At 42.0% G+C, this 27,904-nt stretch overlaps 1 protein-coding gene across 3 annotated transcripts in view; it reads left to right on the plus strand.

Annotated features, from left to right (window-relative positions):
- AP3M2 (adaptor related protein complex 3 subunit mu 2) overlaps positions 1 to 27,904 on the plus strand; it is a 73,532-nt gene that overhangs the window by 27,926 nt on the left and 17,702 nt on the right. For 2 of the 3 annotated variants that reach the window (XM_066237416.1, XM_066237415.1), the window contains exon 2: positions 24,798 to 25,142. In XM_066237416.1, the coding sequence (XP_066093513.1) occupies positions 24,870 to 25,142 (273 nt within the window). In that variant the 5' untranslated portion in view covers positions 24,798 to 24,869. Of the gene's footprint in view, positions 1 to 23,300; positions 23,343 to 24,797; positions 25,143 to 27,904 lie in introns of those variants that run through there. The other variant, XM_066237414.1, reaches the window with a different exon arrangement.

The raw sequence follows: 27,904 nt of genomic DNA on the forward strand, positions 1-27,904 counted from the left end.
AACTGCATTCATGATCTTTCCCAAACAACTTTCTTCCAGGTCTAATTACAATGTGTCTGTAAAGTCATGGTGCACTTTTGACTGGTCACAGGAAAGCAACAAAAGACAATAGAAATGTGAAATCTGCACCAAATAAAAGGAAAACCCTCCCAGTTTCATACCTGTTCAGTGCAGTTCGATGTGGGCTCACGCACAGATTTTTTAGGGCTCTTTAGGTAGCTATCTCGTATAGCCTCTACAGACTCATCACTCACTGATGGCCTACCAGAACGAGGTTTCTCCACCAAACTGCCGTTCCTTCAATTGCTTATCCCACCGAGTAATGTTATTCCTGTGTGGTGGTGCTTCGTTCGTTATAAACGCGCCGATATTCACATTGCACTTTGGTCACGGATTCTAATTTAGCGAGCCACAGAACACACTGAACTTTCCTCTGTACCATCCACATCTCGACTGGCATGGCCGTGGGCTGCTCCGCTATATAAACGGTGTTACGTTATCATCTGCACATGCGCACATGCTGTCACATCATCCTACAGAAACTAGGATGGTTTTCCTTTTATTTGGTGCAGATTTCACATTTCTATCGTCTTTTGTTGCTTTCCTGTGACCGGTCAAAAGTGCACCATGACTTTACAGACACACTGTATATTGATAATTTTAAAAATAGCATTCCCTAGGTTTGAAAAAATCTAAGCTTTTGAGGATCAGTGATGCTTGCCTCCACTGTAAGGGTCCATAGTCTCCTTCCATTTTCCAAATGGTTCAAGCTCAACTCTCTGATTAGATGTGCCAGACCTGCTTCTACAAATGCTCCCATAGCATAATGATGGTTTTGGTGATGTGCACAGCCACTGGGGAGAAAGACCTTCCAGAGCTACAATATAGGTGATCGATGAACTATCTTCAAACTATATATGAGCAATTGCCGTTAAATGCAACTTAGGTCCTTTAAATGCATAAAATAGGTCCATAACTGCATTCATGATCTTTCCCAAACAACTTTCTTCCAGGTCTAATTACAGTGTGTCCGTAAAGTCATGGTGCACTTTTGACCTTGAGTTAGGTACAGGGCCCACTACTCCTACAAAAGAGTTCTAATATCTCCTCAAATATCTTGCTTTGTTTCTCAGAAACTTGAAGAAAATATAGCTTTCAGATCATCTAATTTTCCCCCAACATCTGATTAGAAAAAAATTTCAAGCACACAAAATTTGAAAAAATAAAAAAGAACAGTGAACATTTATATACCCACCCCCTGGATTCTACAAATTTGAATTTTTATTAGCTAGAATTAGTATTTGCCTAACCCTCTGAGTGATGTTGAATAGAGTGATGTCTCTACCATAATTACATAGGAAGCATTCCATTCCTACTGGTAAGTCCAGTGCTTCATAAGAATTCTGTACTGGAGCCAATTTCCTGAGTGCTTTAAACAAGCCAACACAGGTCAGCTGTTAGCAGGGTGGAGGAGCTTCTAGATAGTTCTTTCCAACATAAAGAAACAAAATTTCAAAGTCATCTGTCTTGCTGCTTAAAGACACCTACAGCTTTTGGCTCTTAGAAACAGGTGCTGTCCACAGTCGTAACCTAGAACTTTCCTGTTGTGCAGTAAGAGAGCAATTGCCACTGCTTTGGGATAGAAGGTGGCAGGGACAGTGGTAGAAAGAGGAGGGTGTAACTGAGATTCATATACTCCCACCTTGATTTTCCTGCAAGTTCTACTCTAAGATTAGTGGCAATTGTACGCACAATAGCGCAGTTCTGTTTCCCCAAGTGTCCTCGTCTACAAATTCATACAACCTTCCCCATGTTATTCAGAGCCCCTATGCCTTGAAAGAGAAAAGGAAATAAAATTCCTTGAAATCCAAGGAAAGCAGTGGCAATCATCTCTCTAAGGTGCTTCCAACTACTGTATGTGGTATCACACGCTATATGTTTCAACTCATAACAACTGCTTCATTTTGGCAAAATATCGCATATCCTTGACTTTTTTCTTTTCCTGGAAGGTCTTTTCCTGGAAGTTAAGAACAGACTCCAAAACAAAGGCTATGTGTGCTCATCGGTAAGCTAGCTTCTTCTCACAGAAGGAAAAAAGAAAGAAAGAGGAAAAAAAGCACTGAATGAAACCTATGACTTTTTATTCTTTTTTTTTTTTTTTTGTATTTTTCTGAAGCTGGAAACAGGGAGAGACAGTCAGACAGACTCCCGCATGCGCCCGACCGGGATCCACCCGGCATGCCCACCAGGGGGCGACGCTCTGCCCACCAGGGGGCGATGCTCTGCCCCTCCGGGGCGTCGCTCTGAGACCAGAGCCACTCCAGCGCCTGGGGCAGAGGCCAAGGAGCCATCCCCAGCGCCCGGGCCATCTCTGCTCCAATGGAGCCTCGGCTGCGGGAGGGGGAGAGAGAGACAGAGAAGAAGGAGAGGGGGAGGGGTGGAGAAGCAGATGGGCGCCTCTCCTGTGTGCCCTGGCCGGGAATCGAACCCGGGACTTCTGCACGCCAGGCCGACACTCTACCACTGAGCCAACCGGCCAGGGCCTGACTTTTTATTCTTATCCTGTAAGAACTGATGTAATTTTCTCAATGCTAATACCCTTTGAGGCAGCCCTAAATGTACAGTTTTAAATAGGAGTGGATTACTTGAATGAATATAAAAATAACACTTTCAGCATGGGGATAATATTTTTAAATTATAAAAGTCCTTTTCTCTATTGTCTTTCTGGGTGCATGACCTTCACTCTAGAGCTAAACATTTTCTGTAGAGGGTCAAATACTAAATATTTTAGTCTCCATGGGCCATACAGTCTATCTCACAAGGACTCAACTCTGCCATGGTAGCAAAAGCAGCCACGGACAACATAAACAAATGAGAATGGCTGTGTTCCAATTTTAGTTATGGACACCTAAATAAAGACTACATTTAGTTATTCACCAAACGAGACCTCATATTTACTATGTATAAACAAGCTATAGCATGAGTTAAAAAAATTACGGGCCCACTACTCTAAATACGACCAACATTTCCTCAAATATAGTCTAATTCTTAATAGATACCTTTTATTCACTTTGTGAAACCACAAGATTAGAGAGTTGTATTGAACGTGTATTTTCACTGTAATTTAAAAAGTAACATGCAGAGAGGTTAACAACACAGGTTTTAGAATGAGACAGGTGTGAATTCAAATCAAGACTGCAGCTTTCTTGGCTATGTGATATGAAGTAAATTGAAGAAAATTTCTAACATGCTTCTTGATTTGTAAAAATAGGCAAAAGGTTTGATTGGAAGATTAAAAGATGCACTGCATCTCAAACTCAACACAGTTTTTGTTAGGCACACAGTAAATACTCAGTAGATGCTAACTTGTTGTCATTATTCAGTAAGTCAGCTAAGTAACAGTTTTAATTTTATCTGTGGAAAGATCATCCATGAGATTCGGGTTCAATAGTCCATTTCATGGATTATATACCATTTTGTAATTAGGAAAATCACCCTAATGTAATGTTATTATTTATTGAATTTGAAATCCCTGTGGTTATTTTGTTATAATACATGGATTATGCAGTTGGCTCCCAGAGGGGTGTATTTTCATGTTTGACTTGCCACTGTGACTTTTACACATTTGTGACTTGATAGTATTTGTTTGAGTGTATACTCTTTAAATTAATAGTCATTAAAGTATTTTAAGATAAGAGTTCAGACACTTTATGGAGAGTTCCAAATTTCATTAGATAGTGTTCAAACAAATGCAATTTTAAAGTTCTTTTTAAAAGTTATTCTTTTAACCTGGCCTGTGGTGGAGCAGTGGATAAAGTGTGACCTGGAGCCAGTGGTGGCATTCAGCCAGTTTGCACTGGTTTGGCAGAACCAATACCTAATTTTTTGTTGAGTTCAGTAAACCGGTTGTTAAATGGCACTTGTGATCAGGGTGCTCTCTATGGTGAGTCCCTGGGCAGCCACCCAATGTGGAAGTCACAAATTTACATTCCTTACTCTTTTTAATGTTCATCTGTGCAACAGCATACAAAGCTCCCATAGTAATGTTCATTCCGTCCACAGGTGAAAAAAATGCAAGTGAGGATGCCAGTCAAGAAGCATACGGGAAGCTGACTAGGCAGTGGCACAGTTGATAGAGCATTGGACTGGGATGCAGAGGACCCAGGTTTGGAACTCTGAGTTCACCAGCTTGAGCGGGGGCTCATCTGGTTTGAGCAAGGCTTACCAGCTTGAGCCCAAGGTCGCTGGCTTGAGCAAGAGGTCACTCGGTCTGCTGTAACCTCCCAGTCAAGGCACATACGAGAAAGCAATCAATGAACAACTAAGGAGCTGCAACAAAGAACTGATGCTTCTCATCTCTCTCCCTTCCTGTCTATCTATCCCTGTCTGTTCCTCTCTCTTGTCACAAAGAAAAAAGAAGAAAAAAAGAAGCAATATGAGAATATCTTAAATAACAGTTTTATTGTTTTTTGTCAGGTATTATTGAATGTTTTTTCATTGATATTTTAATACTTTCTCATAACATAATCTAGTTTGTGTACCTCTTTTGTTGTCCTTATTTAAGTATTAAATGCATGAAATAATAAACTATCTTTCAGTATATCTTTTTTTAATACTTAAAATTGTCATTAGGGCAGAGAACTGGTTGTTAATTTATTTGAATCTCACCACTACCTGGAATGTTGAGGTCGCTGGTTTGAAACCTGGGCTTGCCGGGTCAAGGCACATACAACGAGCAATCATTGAATAACTAAAATGAAGCAACTATGAGTAGATATTTGTTGCTCCCACATCTCTCTCCTCCCTCTGTAAAATCAATAAGTTAAATAAATAAATAAATAAATTTAAAGATACAAAGGATTATATGATGAAAAGGAAATTTTCTTCATCTCCCCATTACATTCTCTAACCCACAGTTGCCCTCCTTAATAAGCAGCAGCCCCTTCCAGAGATGCAAACACATATACATGCTATTCACACTTTTCTGCACTTTGCTTTATCACTTAGAATATATCAGAAAATTTCCGTATCGTTGCATATAGAGCACCTTGTTTTTTTAAAATGGCAGCCTAATATTTCATCAGAAGGATGTGTCCCACATTATTTAACCAACCCCCAGGGACAGGCTTTTAGCGTGTTTCCAACTGTTTGTTCTTACAAGCAAAATTGCAATGGTGCCTTGTAACTTTTAGTTTTCTTTGCACAGTGCTGTGATTTCCTCCTTTCTCTTCAGACATGACTGTTGAGTGATTCTGTGGGGCTTTCCCAGCCTCCTGGCCCCAGACCGTAGCAAGTATTTGTGGAGTTACTGGTTCTTCCTCCAGATTTGTTATTGCAAGTCTCCTGTTTCTGTGTCTGCCTACTCGGCCTGGTGGGAGCCGGGTGTGTAATTAACCGTGTGTCAGGGTTTGTGTCTGAGCAGCAGTGAGCGCACGTGTCCTACGCCGATTTCTGGGGCATGCATGCGTGGGAGGGAGCAATTCTGAGTGCAAGTGGCTGCTTGTTCCTTTTGCAGCGTATGGAGCCAAGGTGGTGTTGCGATCTGTGATATGCAGTCCTGGCGTGAAGCTCTCGATGACACTCTCCCAGCTCTGGTCCACAGCCCTCCTCCCAACTAAGGGAGGTGTTTAAAGGTGTCTCTTAGAAACAGGCATAACCCGGGCAGCCTGACTTCAGAACAATGGGTTCTTTCAGCCACCCCCTTTAGATGTATGGCTCATCACCATGACAACCACCCTATTATTGAAAGTCAGAGCGGGTCCCTCCTCAGACACTTTCCTCCCGGGCTCCCCTCCCCCTCCGACCCGCCGTATGGTGTGTGTGGCACTGGCAGCTGTTGTCAAAAGAAGGCACCTCTTTGTCTCCAAGCGATGAAAGACATTTGGTTTTCATCGCCACCCTTTCTCTCCGCCCAACTTTTTTCTCGGCGCGCTGCACTCTGTCCCCAGAAGGTGCCCCAGGATGCTGTGGTCTCGCACCGCCTACCCACCCGTAGCTTTGGTATCAATTTCCTCTGGGATTCACTCATCCCAGAACATTTTTGCTTTTACGTACGACTGTTTGAGTCCCTAGAAGTCTCACTTTCCAGTGTAGCGTCCAAACTAAGGGAATTCGCTTTTGAAATCCCGGGTTTCTTTTTTCACTATGCTGTTGGAGTTCTAGTCCGAGCCACTTCACCCTTCAGACCCGATAGCGCCACCTTCTGTAGCCAAGAGCTTATTACAGTGTCTAGCCACGTTAGTCCAAAAGCTCTTTGCCAGGCTAGTTTATTTATTTTTTATTATTTATTCATTTATTTTATTTTTGCCACGCTGTTTTAAAAGTTGGGCCTGCTCATTAGAATAAGGAGTAGGTGGTTAACTCTCTTAGGAATCTCCCACTCAAACAGCTGGACACCTTCTGGCTGAAGAAAAGGCAACACAATTACACAAACAATGTGATCTGTATTTTTCTGAGACTTCTCATTTAAATGTATTAAAATATTTTTAAAGTTTTGTATTACTTTGAATGAATACCTAAATATGATTTACTTTATTTTGTCTTTAGGGGAACTTTGTAAAATTTAAATTTAAAAGTAAGAAAATATCTTTGGCTGAGAGTGTGTCTGGGATTTAAGGTTCAAAGAATATTGCCCCTAAATTTATAATCTGCATTAGAAATCCTAAGATTAGAACAGATGGTGTTCTCCAGACTTTTCTGGGAATAAAAAAGGTTACAGTGGTGAGAGAAAAAACGGGATCAAGAAGGAGGAGGGATATTGTAGAGAGAAAAATGCAGAAGCTTGTCATCACCAGTGGGGACAGAAAGAAAGAGAGAGAGAGAGAGAGAGAGAGAGAGAGAAACTGGGTATATCAAGCTATTATGGAGATGAAGACTTCAGGATTCTGTGTGGTGGGGAAAATAATCAGTAGAAAATGTTATCTAATACCAAAAAGGGTAGATGCTAGTGGTTGAAATTTGAAGAAAACTGTTTCAGATCGCATTAAGTCTACTTTAAAATGGACTTTCTAAAAACTTGGGAATGCTAAAAAAAAATGACAAGTAAAAGGGAAAGGAAGTCCAGCAGGTGACTGATGAGAGGCACATTTTTCGGGTCTTTGCTTCCAATTACTAACAATTACTTTTGATAAACAGGAAGCAGCCGGTCTGGTACACAGGAGACAAGTATTTAAAAAATAAAATAAAGGTGGGTTTTTTTTTTATTTGAGAATAATTTTTATCTAAGTACCTATCTAGAAAACAATAAGCAAGTTACTCTGAAAACATTTCTTTACAAACCAAGCTCCTTTTATCCCTTGACATGACTGAATAAATTATGAAGGAAATTCTATCAATTTTTCTGAGATATTTCATGGATATTTCTGGTGATTTCAAGTGAGAGTCACAACAGAGTATCACAATTTGAAACTCTAGTTGTTTTAACTTAATGGTTTTTTAAGTGTTTAAGATTCTTAACAAGTAAAAGAAATTTTACTTTTCTGACAGTAATAATGCTCATAGTTATATCTGTAGTCTGATTTTTACCAATAAATACATCATTTTATTTTATTAAAGTTACACACAGAATTATGTAGAAGTGTGCTCCACGGAGCTCAGGTGTCACCGGGGGCAGGGGGATTAAGATTGAAGCCAAGGAGACAGAGCTCTCTAATTCTGACCCCCCGTGTCATTCAGAACAGCTCTGCTCTATCTGTTTTATATGTAAGTTTTCATTTCTCTAAAATATTTCACTGCTGTACAAAATTAAGACCATTGTTATAATAGAAACTTAGAGTTGGAAAAGATCTTGGAGATAATTTAGTCCAATCTTCTCATTTCACAGATAAGGACATTGAGAACCAAGGAATTTATCACGCCATCAGTAAGATCACACCCTGTGAACACGTGTCATCCCTACAGCCATTTCAGACCAGGGCTGACCACATTACCCCCTCCCTCGCCATCACATGCTCAGTCTTCTTTTTACTATGAACATGTTTTTGTCTCTATCTTGTGGAGATTACATAAAGGCTAGCTGTAGAGCTTTTCTGTTTTCCATTCTGTCTCCCCTAAGTCCTTGAATTCTAGACTTTATTTAAAATATCCAATTTATTCATTGGTTGTAGCTGCTCTATTGACTCCTACTGGCTGTGGACAGCTATTAGTTACTTATCCAATATCCATTCACCTGTTTTCCTTATTAACAGAGTTCTATTTTGGGGTGGGGAGTAGTAATGTGCCCAGCTAAAAACATTCCCAGGATCTCTTTTAGCTCAATTGTAAACAATAGAACACAAGTGGAAAAGCTCATCAAAGGGAACTGATTCACTGGCTCATGGCCATTTGCTCTTTGCCTTTCCTCCTTTCTGCCTGGAATATAGCTTGATGGCTGGAGCAATAGCAACAATGTTGTGAGCATAACAGTCAAAATGCCATCCTAGGAATGGTGAAATGGCAAGCTAAGAAAAGCCTAAGTCCTTGATGTGAAGCTGCCATTTTAGCCCTGGATGTTCTAACTCTTGACTTCTCATAAGGTAAGAGAAAAATTAATGCCTATCTTGTTTAAGCCAGTATTATTTATTTTTTCTTGTTGTTGCATGCAATAGAATGTAATTCCCACTGGCTCCCATTTAGGACAAGAATGAAGTAGATTAGGACTTCAGTTTTATTGAATGATCTGTTTTTGAACACTTGCTAGTTGCTCATATAGTACTTGCATACACCATCACAAGGCTTATAGCATAATAATAAATACATAATTCTTTCACTTACTCATGTAATGAAATAATCTCCTCCTGGGCTCCCTACGCTTGGCTATATGTAAACATATGTGTGTGTCTCTTGTCCAGATGCTAGGTACATGTATTGCAAAACTTAACATTTCAAGTGCTGCCTTGACATTTTTTAGTATCCCAAAGCCCAAAAGCCTAATTCTCACTTGATAGTCCCAACAGCAGGAAAGAATCCGTGCCTGGCTAGTTCCTTTGTCGGATGGATCAGTTGTACTCCATGTAGTGCTCAGGTGTGCATTTCACCTCTTGCCAGCTCTTGGAATTATTCAAACAAGCTAATTACACAGTCTTGCAGGAACCAAGAATAATTCCACCCTCTTGTTACTACAAAGCTTACCTATCACAGCTGCTGCTTTGTTGAGAGTTTTGATCATAAATGGATGTTAAATTTTGTTGAATGCGTTTTCCTTGATATAGATCTTGGCAATATTTTAAATCTGACACCAAAAGTAATAGCAACAGAAGCAAAATAAGTAAAGAAATGGGACTATATCACATTAAAATCTCCTGTACAGCAAAAAAAAAAAAAAAAAAACTTTAAAAAAATTAAAGGGCACTATACTGAATGAAAAAAAACATTTGCAATCTCTTTTTTTTTTTTTGGTGACAAGAGATAGAAAGAGACAGATAGGAAGGGAGAGAGATGAGAAGCATCAATTCTTCGTTGCAGCACCTTAATTTCTCATTGATTGCTTTCTCATATGTGCCTTGACCGGGGGCTACAGCAGACCAAGTGACCCCTTGCTCAAGCCAGCGACCTTGGGCTCAAGCTGGTGAGCCTTGCTCAAACCAGATGAGCCCACGCTCAAGCTGGTAACCTCAGGGTTTTGAACCTGGGTCCTCGGCATCCCAGTCCGACGCTCTATCCACTGCACCACTCACTGCCTGGTCAGGCTCATATATCTTTTTTTGAAAGATTTTAATTATTTATTTTAGAGGAGGAGGGAGAGGGAGAGAGAGAGAGAGGAGGGGGGAGGAGCAGGAAGCATTAACTCCCATATATGCCTGGACCAGGGAAGCCCAGGGTTTTTGCTTGTTTTTTTGTGTTTTGTTTTTTGGGGTTTTTTGACAGAGACAGAGAGAGTCAGAGAGAGGGATAGATAGGGACAGACAGACAGAAAGGTAGAGAGAGATGAGAAGCATCAATTTTTTGTTGCGGCACTTTTTTAGTTGTTCACTGATTGCTTTCTCATATGTGCCTTGACTGGGGGGCTACAGAAGAGTGAGTGACCCCTTGCTCAAGCCAGGACCTTGGGCTCAAGCTTTGCTCAAACCAGATGAACCCACGCTCAAGCTGGTGACCTCAAGGTTTTGAATCTGGGTCCTCTCATCTCATTCTGACGCTCTATCCACTGTGCCACCGCCTGGTCAGGCCAAGCCTAGAGTTTTGAAGTGGTGACCTCAGCGTTTCAGGTCAGTGCTTTATCCATTGTGCCAGCCACCACAGGTCAGGCCTTTAAATCATATATCTAATGAGGAGTTAATACCTAAAATACATAAAGAACTTATACAACATAATGGCAAAAAATAAAAAATTAAAATAAAAAAATCTAAATACTTTGATTAAAAAATGGATAGACTGAGGTCGCTGGTTCGAAACCCTGGGCCTGCCTGGTTAAGGCACATATGGGAGTTGATGCTTCCAGCTCCTCCCTACCTTCTCTCTCTGTCTCTCTGTCCTCTCTCTCTCCTTCTCTCTCTCTCTCTCTCCCTTCTCTCTCTCTCTCTCTCCCTTCTCTCTCCTCTCTAAAATGAATAAATAAAATTAAAAAAAAAAACAAGGAAGACTATGTATAAAAAAAAAATGGACAGAATATCTAAATAGACATTTCTCCAAAAACATATATAGATGGAAACAAGTACATGAAAAAATGCTCAACATCATTAATCACCAGGAATATGCAAATCAAAACCACAATTAGATATTACCTCATACCTGTTTGAAAGGCTATTATCAAAAAGACAAAAAATAAAAAGTTGGTGAGAATGCAGAGAAAAGGGATTCCTTGTGTACTGTAAATTATAAATTGGTGCAGCCATTGTGGAAAACAATATGGAGGTTTCAAAAATTTAAATAGAGCTGCCATATAGTCCCGCAATTCCACCTCTGGGTATTTATCAGAAGAAACTGAAAACATGAACTCAAAATGGTATATGCATCCTCATGTTTATTGCAGCACTACTTACAATAGCCAAGATATAGAAACAGCTTAAGTGTCCATCAATGGATGAATGCATAAATTGTGGAGTGTGTATGTGTGTATGTGTTTTACACATACACACACACACACACACACTGGAATATTATTCAGCCATAAAAATAATAAAATTTTGCTATTTGTAACAACATCAATGGACCTTGAGGGCATTATGCTAATGAAATAAGTCAGACAGAGAGAGAGAAAAATACTTTATGATCTCTCTTATATGTGAAATCAAAAAGAAAGAAAAACCAAGCTCAGAGATACAGAGAATAGATTGGTGGTTGTCAGGACTGGGGGTCGGAGTGAAGAAATGGGGGAAGGGAGTAAAAATAAAATTAATTAATTAATTAATAACAATGTATAAGGATGAATTATATTCACATGTGCTCTAACTGCTCATTTCAGGATTATAAATACACTTTTTTTCTTAAACATACACCCTAATTTAAAAATAATTGCTCACAATTATCTTTCCTTTCTCCATATGCTTGTTTACAATAAAGTCTTCAAAGGGAAATAACCATAGGCATAAAATATTTATTGTCATTCTTTGCATAGTATAGATGTTCAATAAATATTTGCTTTTCAAAGTAGAAAGGAAGGCAGTCATAAATATTGACATATTGTATAATTCCATTTATATGAAATGTCCAAAATAGGAAAATCTATAGTAATTGAAAGTAGATTAGTGGTTGCCTAGGGCTGGGAGGTTGGGAGGAAATGGAAAGTGACTGCTAATGAACACAGGGTTTCTTTTTGGGATGACAAAAGTGTTCTGAAATTAGGTTGTGCCAATGGCTGCACAATTCTATGAGTATAATAAAACCATTTTAAAAGTGAATGTTATGGGATATACATTATAGCTTAATAAAACTGATTTTAAAACAAATAAAAAATTGCCCTGGCCGGTTGGCTCAGCGGTAGAGCGTCGGCCTGGCGTGCGGGGGACCCGGGTTCGATTCCCGGCCAGGGCACATAGGAGAGGCGCCCATTTGCTTCTCCACCCCCACCCCCTCCTTCCTCTCTGTCTCTCTCTTCCCCTCCTGCAGCCAAGGCTCCATTGGAGCAAAGATGGCCCGGGCGCTGGGGTTGGCTCCTTGGCCTCTGCCCCAGGCGCTAGAGTGGCTCTGGTCGCAGCAGAGCGATGCCCCGGAGGGGCAGAGCATCGCCCCCTGGTGGGCAGAGCATCGCCCCTGGTGGGCGTGCTGGGTGGATCCCGGTCGGGCGCATGCGGGAGTCTGTCTGTCTCTTCCAGTTTCCAGCTTCAGAAAAATACCCAAACAAAACAAAACAAAACAAAAACAAAAACAAAAAAAACAAATAAGAAATTAAAAGATGAGCTCACATTTGCTGCTGTATAGAAAATGGACTGAAGGGGATGAAGGTAAAACTGGGAGGGTTAATAGTCTTTTAAGCAAGAGGTGATGGTGGCCTGGACTAGGGTTGTGACCGCGGAGTAGGGGAGAGGATGGTTTCCTGATGTATATTATACTTTAGAGACAGAATCAGCAGGAGTTGCTTTTGATTAGATGAGGGGAAGAGGGCATTGGAGGAATTAAGGATGATTCTTCAGTATTGGTTTGAGAATTTGAATGGATAGTAAAGTCATTTACTAGGATAGGGAAAGCAAGGTGGAGTAGGGTTGGAAGAAGGAACAGATTTGGAAGAGAAACTCAAAAGTTCCTTTTTGTTCTGTTAAGGTGTCTGTGAGGCACCTAAGTGGAGACAGCAAGTGGGTAATTGGATATATGGGTCCGGATCTGTGAAGAGGTTGACTCATCATCACTGAAAGAGTACTTACACTGATGAGGTCATCTAGGCAAAGAGTGTAGGTCAAGAATGAAGGAGTGTCACTTGATTGGTGTTGGCACAGTGGATAGAGTGTCGACCTGGAACACTGAGATTCCAGGTTTGAAACCCTGAGGTTGCTGAATTGAGCACAGGCTCATCAACTTACAGGATTGCTGGCTTGAGCGTGAGATCATCAACATGATCCCATGGTCACTGGCTTGAGCCCAAGGTCACTGGCTTGGCTTGAGTCCCCCAGTCAAGGCACGAATGAGAAGCAATCATTGAATAAAATGCCACAACTACGAGTGGTGCTTCTCATTTCTGTCCCTTCCTGTCTGTCTGTCGATCTCTTTCTCTCACTGACAACAACAAAAACAAAAAGAATGAAGGAGTGTCTAGTCCAGTGGTAGTCAACCTGGTCCCTACCGCCCACTAGTGGGCGTTCCAGCTTTCATGGTGGGCGGTAGCGGAGCAACCAAAGTATAAATAAAAAGATAGATTTAACTATAGTAAGTTGTTTTATAAAGATTTATTCTTCCAAACTTAGCGAAAATCCGACATAAAGTACTTAGTAAGGGCCCTGGCCGGTTGGCTCAGTGGTAGAGCGTCGGCCTGGCGTGCAGAAGTCCCGGGTTCGATTCCCGGCCAGGGCACACAAGAGAAGCGTCCATCTGCTTCTCCACCCCTCCCCCTCTCCTTCCTCTCTGTCTCTCTCTTCTCCTCCCGCAGCGAGGCTCCATTGGAGCAAAGATGGCCCAGGCACTGGGGATGGCTCCTTGGCCTCTGCCTCAGGTGCTAGAGTGGCTCTGGTCGCGACAGAGCGACGCCCCCTGGTGGGCAGAGCGTCGCCCCCTGGTGGGCGTGCCGGGTGGATCCCGGTCGGGCGCATGTGGGAGTCTGTCTGACTGTCTCTCCCCGTTTCCAGCTTTAGAAAAATACAAAAAAAAAAAAAGTACTTAGTAAGTAATTATTTTTTTTCTGTCAAGTTTCTGAAATGAACAATAAAGTTATCTGTAACTTTTATCTTCTGTTGTTGAAGTTTCTTTTTTTTTTTCCTTTTTTTGTTTTTTTTACACAGAGACAGAGCAAGAGTCAGAGAGAGGGATAGACAGACAGACAGGAACACAGAGCGATGAGAAGCATCAATCATCAGTTTTTCGTTGCAACACCTTAGTTGTTCATTGATTGCTTTCTCATATGTGCCTTGACCGTGGGCCTTCAGCAGACCGAGTAACGCCTTGCTTAAGCCAGCGACCTTGGGTCCCAGCTGGTGAGCTTTGCTCAAACCAGCTGAGCTCATGCTCAACCTGGTGACTTCGGGGTCTCGAACCTGGGTCCTCCGCATCCCAGTCCGACGCTCTATCCACTGCGCCACCACCCGGCCAGGCAGTAATTATTATTATATGCTTTAACTTGCTATATCTCTGCTTTATAAATTTTATAAAGTAAAGTTACTTCCCTACTTTATAAATACCATTACTGCGGAACCGGTGGGCAGTTAGAAAATTTTACTACTAACAGAGATACAAAAGTGGGCTGTAGGTATAAAAAGGTTGACTACCCCTGGTCTAGTAAGAAGCCATAGAATAATGCCATGCCTCTGAAGTATGAGTGGAGCCTCATAGCTGGATGTTTCTGGGGTTCATCATCTAGAGAAGGGGCCACTGGTGCAACAATTACTTTCCGCAGGCGCCTGGAATCAGTAGGCCAGCTGACCGATGCCCTGGAGGGATGCTGCTGTCTTTGTCAGGTAGGGCTTGGGTTTCAGGAAATTGAGATGATTTTGCTGGAGCTTCTGTGTAAGAGGAGCTCTAGAGAACCTGTGCTACCTGGAAGCAGGTGTGCATCCCATGATACCCTGGTTACATCACATATTGCGAGCTACATTATTACTTACATGTTACTCTTTATGTTCATTTCCCTTTTGTTATCCCCAAGTCTTTCTTTTTTCAATTTATTGATTGATTTTAAAGACACAGAGAGAAGACAGGAGAGAGAGAGAGACAGAAAAACATTCATTTGTTGTTCCATTTAGTTGTGCATTCAATGGTCACTTCCCGTATGTTCCCTGACCGGGGGTTGAACTTGCAACCTTGGTGTTTCGGGACAACGCTCTAACCAACTGTCCCAAACTGCCAGGGCTATTATTCCCAAGTCCTTAGACAATTTTTGTATAAGTTCCACCCTGGTCTTTGCTCTGCTATAGAAAATTCAATAATACCTAGTATGTCTACAGCAGGGGTCCCCAAACTACGGCCCGCGGGCCGCATGCAGCCCCCTGAGGCCATTTATCCGGCCCCCGCTGCACTTCTGGAAGGGGCACCTCTTTCATTGGTGGTCAGTGAGAGGAGCATAGTTCCCATTGAAATACTGGTCAGTTTGTTGATTTAAATTTACTTGTTCTTTATTTTAAATATTGTATTTGTTCCCGTTTTGTTTTTTTACTTTAAAATAAGATATGTGCAGTGTGCATAGGAATTTGTTCATAGTTTTCTTAATAGTCCGGCCCTCCAACAGTCTGAGGGACAGTGAACTGACCCCCTGTGTAAAAAGTTTGGGGACCCCTGGTCTACAGTGTTGTTGGAGAGAGAGAGACACTGAGCCGCCTGAGTCCAGCATAGTGGAGGCAGCAGCCAGCAGTGGAGGGTTCCCAGGGGAAAGTAGTTCTCTTTCTCAAGAGTGGGGCTGTCAAGTTCAGGCTATCCCCTCCAGAAGGGCAGGCTTCTTCCATGGCCCGCCTTAAGGGAGCTAGTTTTATTTTTTAAAGGGAGCTGGTATTTTTTTAATTGGATTTATTCGGTAACATTGGTTAACGAATTAGATTTTTTTCCACATTTGATGGTAAGCTCCTTGAAGACATGCTTTGCTTTTGTCCCCTTAGTGTTCAGGGGGTAGTAGGCCCTCCATAAATGTTTATTTAATAGATTAATGATTAATAGGGGACTGAGATAAACACATTATGGTTTTCAAAGAGTTTACAATCTAGTTATGGTGATCAGATTGCATACATGAATGTGTGGCAGGTGTCAAAAGCACTGTAGGTTACATGAAAGAGCTGTGAAAGGCTATTTAATCACACAGGAGGGAGAAATTACTTCCAGTGTGGAGGTACCAAGCTTGAAACAGGCTTTGTGGAAGAGAAAATATATGGCTAGTCCTTGAAAGCTGGAGGAAATTCCACAAATAAGATGAGTAAGAGACAAATGCATGCCAAAGAGAGAGATCTATAAGAACAAAGACATGGGGTGGGGGGTGGGGCATTCCATTACTTCAGGGCATGGCCATAGGGCAGTTTGATGCAAGGGTAGCAGGCATGGATAGAGGAAGTGTCAAAGCCAGAGACATGGGCTGGAACCCTACTGCAGAGCCCTTTAAAGTGTCTTTCGCAGTGAGCAAGCCCTCTCTTGTTTCAGACCCTCCCAAGTTAATTAAATAATCATTCCCAGGGTACCCTGATAGTTGGAATTGGTTTTTCATGGTAGAAACAGTTCTCAGCAGGAAAAGCTGTTAAATATTAGGATGGTTTATTAGTGACAGCTTTAGAAAATCTTTTCATAGAGAGTTTTATGCATAAAATAGACTTAACATTTGTCAATTTTCCTGTGGCTTCTCTTAAAACCATGAGAATGTACTATACAAACTTCCGAATCCTATGTTGTTGGATTCAACTCAACAAATATTTGAGTGTCAACTTGTACATGACCCTGGGTATTGCTGTGACAGAATTCATGCCATCTCTTCCTGCTCTGACCGTGCTTCTCTTCCAGAGATCCCCTTCTCAACAAGTGACACTTCCATCTACACAGTTGCCTAAGTCAGAAACCTATGAAAAAATCTTTAATTCCTTATTCTCTCTCATCATTAACTACTATTTTAAGTGAGAGGAAGTGAGATAGACAGACTCCCACATGTGCCCTGACAGGGGTCCACCCGGCAGCCCCTGTCTGGGGCCGATGCTCAAATCAACTGAGCTATCCTCAGCTCCTGAGGCTGACACTTGCACCAACTGAGCCATCCTCAGTGCCCAGGGTCTACACTTGAATCAATCAACCCATTGGCTTCAGGAGGGAAGAAGGAAAGAAGGGGGAGAGGGAGAGTAAGAGAAGCAGGTGGTCGCTTTTCATGTGTGCCCTGATTAGAGACTGAATCCAAGACGTCTGCACATTGGGCCAACCAGCCAAGGTTCACCACTCACTTTCAATTAATTCCCAATCCCTATTCTCTGGACTTTGTCTACCTCCCTCCAATCCCCCATCCTGGTTCCAGTCACTAACAGCTCTCATATGGACTACTACAATAGTCTCAATGATCTCCCTGCTACTAAGCTTGGCTTTCTCCAATCCATCATACGTGCATAAGTCTATGGAAATGTAAATCTGAAAGCATGTTACTCTCCCACTTAACATTTCTTCAGTGGGTTCTCAGGCTTATGAGAGAGGCAAGAGGTGTGCACAGTGAGCCAGACTGCTTCCATCTTCCTGTGTGCTTGACTTCCAGCCCATCTACTTACCTACTTACTTGACTTTCGGCAAGTTACTTAAGCACTCACTGCAGTTTTGTTAGCTGTAAAAAGGGATTACAAGTAATTTGTTTTAGGATAACTGGGTGAAGCAAATGAATCTGGATCTTCTTCCCCTCTATAGACTCTTAAGTTTGGAGTATCCTGAGCTCTGGTCCCCTTCTCTCTTCATGCTCAATCCCTTAGCCATTTCAGCTGGTCTCATGGCTTTCAATATCCATATACTGATAACGCCCAAATTTACAATATATCTCCAGCTCAGACCTCTTTTTTCTGATCCCTAGCCTCATATACATCCAGCTACCTTCTTAACATTTCCACTTGCATGGCTAATAGAGGTATAGATATATTAAATTTAACATGTCCAAAACCGACTCCTTATTTTTTTCCCTCGAACCTGCTTCATTCATAGTCCTTTCAACTTAGTTGATGGAGCCAGATGATCAGGCTCAGTGGTCCGTCATTTTTTATCTTGTTCTCACTCCTCGCATCCCATCTGGGCTGGAAATCCCGCTGGCTCCTCCTCCAGGCTATATAGAGAATCTGACTCCTCCTCACCACCTCCCTGGCCATGCCCTGGTCCAAGCCCCATGTCTCTCACCTATGTATGTTACTGCATTGTACTTCTAACTGATCTCCTTCTATCCTGGCCCATTTACAGTCTCTTCTGAACCCAGCAAATCAATAAATCAGATCCTGTCACCACTTCTTTGTTCAAACCCTCAGTTGGGTCCCCATTTCAAAATACTACACACCAAAATCTTTTTTTTTTTTTTTTTTTTTTTTTTTTTTGTATTTTTCTGAAGTTGGAAAGGGGGCTAGACAGACAGGCTCCCGCATGCGCCTGACCGGGATCCACCCAGCACGCCCACCAGGGGCGACGCTCTGCCCACCAGGGGGCGATGCTCTGCCCCTCCAGGGCGTCGCTCTGCCGCGACCAGAGCCACTCTAGCGCCTGGGGCAGAGGCCAAGGAGCCATCCCCAGCGCCCGGGCCATCTTTGCTCCAATGGAGCCTTGGCTGCGGGAGGGGAAGAGAGACAGAGAGGAAAGAGGTGTGGGGGGGTGCAGAAGCAAATGGGCGCTTCTCCTATGTGCCCTGGCCGGGAATCGAACCCGGGTCCCCCGCACACCAGGCCGACGCTCTACCGCTGAGCCAACCGGCCAGGGCAAAATCTTTTTTTTTAATTAAAATTTATCGATTGATTGATTTTTGGAGAGAGGAGAGATAGAGAGAGAGAGATGGAAGAGAACAGGAAGCATCAACTCACTGTAGTTGCTTCCTGTATGTGCCTTGACCGGGCAAGCCCAGGGTTTCAAACTGGCGACCTTGTTCCTGGACTCCCCAAGCACACCGTGGTCGTGAGGCTTTTGCTCTGCCTGGTCCTTTTACTGGAATGCTCTTCCTCAGATATCCCTGTAGCTAACTCCATCTTCTCCAAGTCTTTGCTCAAATTTTTCTTCTCAATGAAATTCACTCTCACTACCCTTTAAAAATTTCCCCCATTTTGATTTGAGAGAGAGAGAGAGGAAGGAAGGGGGTGGGGAGGAAGACAGAGAGAGAAGCTTCAACTCCCTGTTTCACTTAGTTGTTCCATTTTCATTTTGTACTCATTGATTGCTTCTCCTATGTGCCCTGATTGGGGGTTGAACCCATGACCTCTGGTGTGCTGGGTTGACACTTCATCCACTGAGTTAAGGCTCACTACCCTTTTAAAAACTATATATAACTTGCTCTGGCAGAGTAGCTCATTTAGTTAGAGCAGTGGTTCTCAAAGCGTGCGCCAGAGTGCACTGGTGTGCCCTAGAAGATTTCCAGGTGCGCCCTATGGTATTCTAGAGAAATATGTGCCCGTTGGGGACCAGAAAACCAACAGGGTTTTTGGAGTTTAGATTTTTGGGGGACAGAGGTGTGGGGAATTGGCTGTAAGCTGATAGTCTGCCCAACCCCCCACCTCACTTGCTTGATTAGGTTGCAAAAGGCTGTTAAGCTGTGGTGCTAAATTGTTTACACTAACCCCCATATTTCCCAGAAAGACTGGTGGCAAGTTTCTTCTATCCTTTGTTTGGTGTAAAGATAAGATGATATGTATGGTGGGGGGGTTTCTGCACTCAACACAAGAGTAAAAAGAGAGGAATTCTTCAACATACTGATGAGGAAATGAGAGTTTGCCTTTCAAATATATTCCCAAACATTGAAGAAATCACTAGGACACATCAGGCTCATGTTTCTCATAAACACATGAATTAAAAAACTTAACACATTCCTGCTGGGACCTGCCGAATTTACTAAATCTTACTAAGAATGTATCTATATATATAAAGATAACTTTTTTTATCATTTTTAATTTTTTAACCCTTCTTTTTTTACAAATTCTAAAAAGTATAACTCAAAAAATGTAACATAAAAATTTTTTTTAATGTCAGGATAAATTTAATTTTGTTGTATTTATTTTGTTTAATTACCATAAAAGCATGCTTGGACTTTTTTTTTCTTTAATATTTGACTTATTATAACATATTTCTCAGAAATTTGTATATAGTGCACCTACAATTATTTATAGGATTTTAAATGCGCCCCAACTTCAAAAAGTTTGAGAACTACTGGGTTAGAGCATTGACCTGATATGCCAAGGTTGTGGATTGGATCCCCCATCAGGGTACATACAAGAATCAACCAATGAATGCATAAATAAGTGGAACAGAAAATCGATGTTTCTCTCTTCCTCTCTCTCTTTCTCTAAAAAAAAGAAGTTAAAAAAATAAAAACCAGATAACTTGCCCTCTAGTCCCATGATTCTCTGTATCTTCTAGTTTTTTCCATTGCAATAACCACCTTCTAACATACTACATACAGTGGTGGGATTCAGCAGGTTCACACTGGTTCGGCAGAACCAATACCTCACTTTTTGTTGAGTTCGGTGAACCGGTTTTAAAACGACACTTGTAATCAGGGTTCTTTCTAAGGTGGGCACCTGGGCAGCCAACCAATATGAAAATCACAAATTTATATTCCTTTCTCTTTTTTAACATTTATCTGCGCAACAGTGTATTCTAAGTGCCCGTAGTAATGTTCATTCTGTCCACAGGTGAAAAAAAATGGATGGAACTATGCTTTTAATATTTACTTATTCACTTCATAAAACTCATACTTTTGATGAAATACTACATTTTAATTCCCTCACATTTCTTACTTCAGTAAACAAACATATAATGTAAAAAGAAAAAAGTGTCAAACAACCAGGGGTGACAACCTGTATTGTTTTTTGTCAAGTATTATTTAATATTTTTATTAATATTTTAAAACTCTGTCTTATAATCTATTTTGTATACCTCTTTTATTGTTCTTTTTTTTTTTTTTCCCTGCATTCCTCCGAAGCCGGAAACAGGGAGACAGTCAGACAGACTCCCGCATGCACCCGACCGGGATCCACCAGGCATGCCCACCAGGGGGCGATGCTCTGCCCCTCCGGGGCATCGCTCTGCTGCATCCAGAGCCATCCTAGCGCCTGAGGCAGAGGCCACAGAGCCATCCTCAGCGCCTGGGCCATCTTTGCTCCAATGGAGCCTTGCGGGACGGAAAGAGAGAGACAGAGAGGAAGGAGAGGGGGAGGGGTGGAGAAGCAGGTGGGCACTTCTCCTGTGTGCCCTGGCTGGGAATCGAACCCGGGACTCCTGCACGCCAGGCCGATGCTCTACCACTGAGCCAACCGTCCAGGGCCTCTTTTATTGTTCTTATTTAAGTATTAAATGCATGAAATAATAAACTACCTTTTGGTATATCTTTTTTTATACTTAAAACAATCATTAGGGCAGAAAACCAATTGTTAAATTATTTGAATCCCACCACTAACTACATAGTTTACTTATGTTTAATGATTATTATCTGTCTTTCCTCACTAGAATGTAAGCTCCAACAGGGCAAGAATTTCTGTGTCATGTTCACTGGTATTATGTATCTAAACACCAGAACAGTGCCTGGTCCACAGCAGAACTCACCAAATATTTATGGAATGGATGGACAGTGCATGGCACATAATGTTTTATAACAACAGTTATTACAAAGCTCACCTGACCTGTGGTGTCACAGTAGGTAAAGTGTTGACCTGAAATGCTGAGGTTGCTGGTTCAAAACCCCAGGCTTGCCTGGTCAAGGCACATACGAAAAGCAACAACTATGAGCTGATACTTCCCACACCTCCCCCATCATCTTTCTCTCTCTCAAATCAATAAACAAAATCTTGAAGAAAAAAAAAAAGCTCGCAACCACCTCCACCTGGCTCCTACCCGACTTCCTAATCTCATTTTAGAAAAAGAAAAATACTGTTTCTTCATTCTAACTCAGCTATATATAGTTCACTGTTTCATCTCCTGAGCTTTCCACATTGTACTCTTCTTTCCTCCCATGCCAAGGGAATCTGACCTCCTCTTTTAGGTTTCAGTTTAGAGGGGACTTCCTTAACTCTAGGTCAGCCCCTTCCACCAGCATCCCCAACATATACTCCTTGTTCAACACGCTACTTTGTACTCTCTTGCTTCTCATTTGTCTTCCTAGCTAGGCACTGCGAAAAGAGAGACTGTCTGTTATATAAGTCATTGCAGCATCCCCGCACAGGGCTTGAAACATGAGGATCTCAGTAAATGTTAATTCAGTGAATGAGAAATGCCCACAGCAGTGACTACATTTCTGCACCATAGACACTCATTGCTTAGTAACCATGTTTAGTTATATCTTGCGCTGCTTCTTAGGTAGTAACAATCACTAACATTTTTCTAACTCAACAACTCTACAAAGTTAGTATTGTTAGTGCCCTTATTTGAGAAGTGAGAAACTTCAAGTTTAGAGAAGATACTTTCTAAAGGTAACACAGTTGGTGAGTGTTGGAGCACTTCAAACTCAGGCAGTCTGGCACCAGGTCCCCTAAGCTTGTTTACAGGATGCCACGTTATTCAGCCACTTTGATTTGGGGTTTTCTCTTTTACTTAGTTCAAATTTAGCCAACTATCTGCCCTTAGAAAGTATTGCAGAGAACAATCCACACCATCCTCAATAAACATTTATCATGGTCCTGTATAAGAGACAGCTGCTACTCACGCACCATTTTACTAACGTAAAAAGTAAAAGTGCAGTCAGGATGACACCCTTGTGGTCTAGATAGACATCATTACCACAGCTTACCATTTTATTGAACACATACCACGTTTCAGGCACCAAGGCAAACACTTTACACACCTGATCTCACTTAATAACTAATTTTTCAGCTGAAGTTGAACCTTGTCTTCTGATTTCTACTCCATGCTTTCTTGGATCCCAATGACTCGAATCACTTCAAATAGTAGTACCAAGTCATTAGCGCTCAATGCAATTTGGAGAGATACCTGCCTAGCACACCCTCCACTCCCCCATTTTCTGTTCTTGGAACTGAGATAATGAAAGGTTAAGTACCTTGCCCAGGGTCAAGCAGGTGGTTGTCTAGTTGGGGCTGGAGGAAGCCTCCAGAATCCAGGTCCAGAGCGCTGGGTAAGACACTTACACTGTCCATCATCTTTACTTTAGCTAAGGCACATAAATGAAAGGGCATCGTGCCTCTTTTTAAATGCACAATATAATGGAGAGTAGTTATAACTACTCATGATTTATTATCCATGATACGCTATTCGATAAATTATGCCCTGAAAATCACACTTTATAGGATCCTTTGAGGCACATTCCCTGGTTACGCAGGTGGCAGAACAGCCTGCAAGGCCCTTTGAGAGTGTTCACGACAGCCAATCAGGGCTTGGAGCCACGGATCTGCACCAGTTGGAGATGAACGAAGCCTCAACAAGGGCCAATTGGGGGCCTGAGCCGGAGAACTGGGCCGCGAACAGCGATCACTCAGAAGGGGAGGAGCGGATCACTGACGCCCAATCCCCGGATTTCAGCGCGGTCGCTGGCGCCAGGCCCGCAGGCTGGCCAATTAGCGGGCGGGCGGCGACAGGCGCGCGTGGGGTGGGGGGGTGGGGAGGCGGGCCCTGGCGCGCAGCGGAACAGTGGGTGCTGCGAAGAGCAAGGCCGGGTGAGGAGGGCTGGAGACCTGGGTCCGGGAAGGGGAAGGCGCGCGATCGCAGCCGACCGGGGTCGGGGCTGGAGCTCGTGAGGGTGGGGCAGGGGCTCCGGAGGCAGGGGCTCCTGGAGCAGGGTCTCGAGATGCCACTAGACTGAACCTCCGCGATGCGGGATGCGACCGGGAGAGGTTGGGGACGGAGTACAGGCTGCGGAGGTGGCCCGCTGCGGGCCAAAGGCTGAGGGAGGAGGAGGATGCTGTTGTCATGGCAACGCATGTGCGCACCCTGGCTACTAAAATCTCTCGAACGTGTACACACTTTAAATCTGCTCCCTTGTGCACCGGCCTCAAACAGTGTACATCGTCGATTGCTAACAGGCGGTTGGGCAGGAACTGGCATAAAAATAACCCACTTTGGCAGCTGTCTCTCCTCCACAACCTAGCTACTCTCAGCTTCCCCTTCCTCCCGCTGTCTTGTCCTCCGGCAAAGAGAGGGATTAAGCTCGCGCTGGGGCACATGGTACAACAGGCCTTTGGCTGCTCATCCTGGGAGTTGGTATCGTAGAGACGTAGAGACGATGTCGCCTGAGAGACCGCGGTATCCCCCAGAGGGATTTTTTAAAGGCATCCAACGCAGAGCCTGTGTATAACAAATACTCAGAGAATGGGGATTGACTGAATGAATACAGACCACACTGACAGCTTTCCATTCCATGGACCAGCGCTGTCCAATAGAAATATAATACGGGTCACTACCTATATACTAGTTTTACATTTTCTAATAAACACATTAAAAAATTAAGAAACAGGGTTAAATTAATTTTAATGTCTTTTATTTAACCTAATATATCCAAAATAGCAATATTAAATCTGATCAAAATTAAATTAATTTAATTTATCAGTATTAAAGTATTGGTAAGATATCTTAAGTGCTTATTTTCATACAGTGCCTTCAAAATCTGATTTGTATCTCATACTTACGGAACATCTCAATTTGGACAAGCCATGTTTCAAGCCTTATTTGGCCAATGGCTACCATATTAGACTGCATGACCATAAACATTTCATATATTAATATATGTGTGAATTGTGACAAAATACATGAAACTCATTAATATTCTCTGAAGCCCTCTTATTATGCAAGGAGGCAATATGCAATAAGGTAACAAGAAACATGAAGGAGCTTCCACTCCAGTTGAGAAAATATTGTACAAACCCAAATATTAAGTGGAATTTTAAACGGACATGATTCAGACTGTAGTAAGGGTAACTGGGCAGTATATGATTGATTGATAGACAAATGGCTGATAATTATCCATAGGACTTCAAGGGAGGGATACTTTAGGCTCTTGTGGTAGAGAAAGATCTGAGTCTAGTCTTGATAGATGGGTAAGACTTGGACTGCTAGAAAAGATGGGGAAGGTGTTTTGGTTGAATGGAAATGACTATAACTTCTTTTGTTTTTAGGATTGAAAATTTGTAGAGTCCTGAGGCGTTCAGACTGAAAAAGACTTTCCTCTCTCACGGACAGCCGCCACCATGATTCATAGCCTTTTTTTGATCAACTCCTCTGGAGATATTTTCCTGGAGAAACACTGGAAAAGCGTGGTCAGCCGTTCTGTTTGTGATTACTTTTTTGAGGCACAAGAGAGAGCTACTGAGGCAGAAAACGTACCACCAGTTATCCCTACCCCTCACCACTATCTCTTAAGTGTATACCGGCACAAGATCTTTTTTGTGGCTGTGATCCAGACAGAGGTCCCGCCTCTATTTGTCATTGAGTTCCTTCACCGAGTAGTGGACACATTTCAGGTGTGTGAATGTGAGGAGGTTCATAGATGTAAATGATAAAGTATTTCTTTTATTCTGTTTTCATTGTATTCAGCCTCAATTAAGGAACTTTTTAAAAAATCAAAACTCTGACATTGCTCACTTTCTCTCCCATCTGATAAGATTCTTGATTCTACTTGTTGAATGGGCTGCATCCAAAATGACAAATTGAATACTTTTTAGCCTGTTGCATGAGAAAGCCACCCTATTCAGTATGATTGTGTATGGTCATTTTAGTTTTGGAGGTTGGCATTGTCTTAACGTTTTGTTCACAAATCAGAGGATGTTAGTTTTTTGGACTTGATGCCAGCCATTGTTAATTATATTGCTTTGAGTTGTATCAAAAAGTGATAAATATGTAAAGATACATTTTTTTTCAAAAAGTAGAAAAGCTAAGTAATGCTTGTTTTCACTCTCCCTAGCAGGGGTATTTGTCAACCTGTACCCCATCTTGGGTGCTTATCCACAGCATAGGAGTACTAGTAATGAGCTCTTGTTACAAATTTAAGATTAGGAAATCTTCTGTATTCAAAAGAATTTAAGTAATACATTTTACAAGATCCAGTTTTCATTTTGAGTTTTCTTTCAGGAATAGATTTGGGGAGTAGGGGGTATAGGGGAAGTAAATTATACTAGATGTCAGCACCATTTGTAGCATAAGATTTTAGGCTGCCCCAACTCTGAGTTCAGACAGTGGAATCCTCTCCCTTAAAAACTTGCTCAGCTTCTAACTTTTGTGGTATTTGTATAACTCAAATGGTAAATGAGAAGCAAAAGGGCCCTGTGGTTCAATTTCTGTGTCATGTGAGGTCTGGAATTAGTTGCATGAATACAGAAATTGTGGAACTGGAGAAGAAGAGAATGAGAATCCAAATGCTATGATAAATATTGAAAAACAACTCAAAGAGTCCTTTCATTTGCACTTATATCTAGATCACATGTCTGGAACAGCTTTTATTCCAAGAGAATTATATTTTATAATTTTTCCCACAGATACTTTCTGGTAGTATTATTCTGGGATTCCAGTTCTCATGTGGCGTACTAGTTCCTTCACGCAGGGAAAACCTGAGCGTTATAAACCCCAGGATGTGGAGGAACTGGAAGTGAAAGAACCCAGTAGTTAGGACCTTAAACCATTCTAACTGGGCCCTGTTATGGTTTCCACATATGATACTTGACTCCATCCTAAAATTAACAGACCCACTGGTGGAACTTGACATCAGCTTCATATTGCCTTAGTGATATTATGTAACTAATTATAAAATAGGAAGTGAGAAAAGTTGTTTAATCTAGTTGAAACAACAAAGGAATTTGAGAAAACAGTAATGTGGTTTGTTTGGAAGTTTGGGTCTTCAGAGCTGGTCATTTTTGAAGCATTTGTTAAAAGTAAATGGCTACATCCTGATTTTGGTGTCTTATCTGATGTGTGTTCTCTGGCTGTATTATATTTCTAGGACTAGAATGTAATGGAAGAGTTTCAGCTATAGAATTACAAGCACTTTTGCTATAGCACTTTATGATACTAAAAAGTCTCCTCTCTAGCTGCTGAGTTCACATTCTGCTAAAGTATTTTATTTATTTTTCAAAGTAAAATCACTTTTTGAAAGGAAATATGTAATTTTTCTTCCTCCTTAAATCCTCAGTTTTTTTTTGTTTTTGTTTTTTTGTATTTTTCTGAAGCTGGAAACGGGGGAGAGGCAGTCAGACAGACTCCCGCATGCGCCCGACCGGGATCCACCCGGCACGCCCACCAGGGGGCGATGCTCTACCCACCAGGGGTCGATGCTCTGCCCCTCTGGGGCGTCGCTCTATTGCGACCAGAGCCATTCTAGCGCCTGGGGCAGAGGCCAAGGAGCCATCCCCAGCGCCCGGGCCATCTTTGCTCCAATGGAGCCTCGCTGTGGGAGGGGAAGAGAGAGACAGAGAGGAAGGAGAGGGGGAGGGGTGGAAAAACAGATGGGTGCTTCTCCTGTGTGCCCTGGCCGGGAATCGAACCCAGGACTTCTGCACACCAGGCCGACGCTCTACCACTGAGCCAACCAGCCAGGGCAAATCCTCAGTTTTTAAGAAGAAAATTTTTTTGTTTGTTTTAGAAACACATTGCTAAGTGTTCTTGGATATTGGAATGGCTTCGATAATTGACATCTGATATAATTCAGATCATATCTGGAGTCTGTGACCAAATTTGGGTATCATAATTTGAGGAGAATATTAGAAAACGAGCATATTAACAGAAATGGCAAGATGGTGAAATGATCCAGAAACCATACTATAACATGAATGGTGGAATGACCAAACAGGGAGTTTGAGAAAAAATATTGATGTGAAATCCTGTAATTGTCTTCAAATAACTGTGGGGCCATTCTATAAGCTTGTTCTGTAAGGAAGATCTAGGAAGCAAATTTTAGTCTAGCAAAAGCACTCTCTAATAATCAGAGCTGTCTATAAATAGAATGGGTTTTCTCAAAAAGGGGTCAATTTCCCTTCAATGGATGAATTAAAGGAGGGTTGTATGACCATGTTAGAGGGCCAGTAGAAGACATGACTGATATTGAAAGAAGGGCACATTAAATGACCACAGATATTTCTTTCTAAATCATTTCATCATTATGCATTGCATTTTACATAGTGCTTTAAAGTTTACAAAGCGCTTTCACATATATTATTGTTTAATCAATTGTGCTTAGTTCTTACAACATCCTTGTATGTCCAATGGCATAATCCTGATTATACTACTAAAGAAA

Source organism: Saccopteryx bilineata, chromosome 6, assembly GCF_036850765.1.
Source record: "Saccopteryx bilineata isolate mSacBil1 chromosome 6, mSacBil1_pri_phased_curated, whole genome shotgun sequence".
In the NCBI taxonomy this organism is placed as follows: domain Eukaryota; kingdom Metazoa; phylum Chordata; class Mammalia; order Chiroptera; family Emballonuridae; genus Saccopteryx; species Saccopteryx bilineata.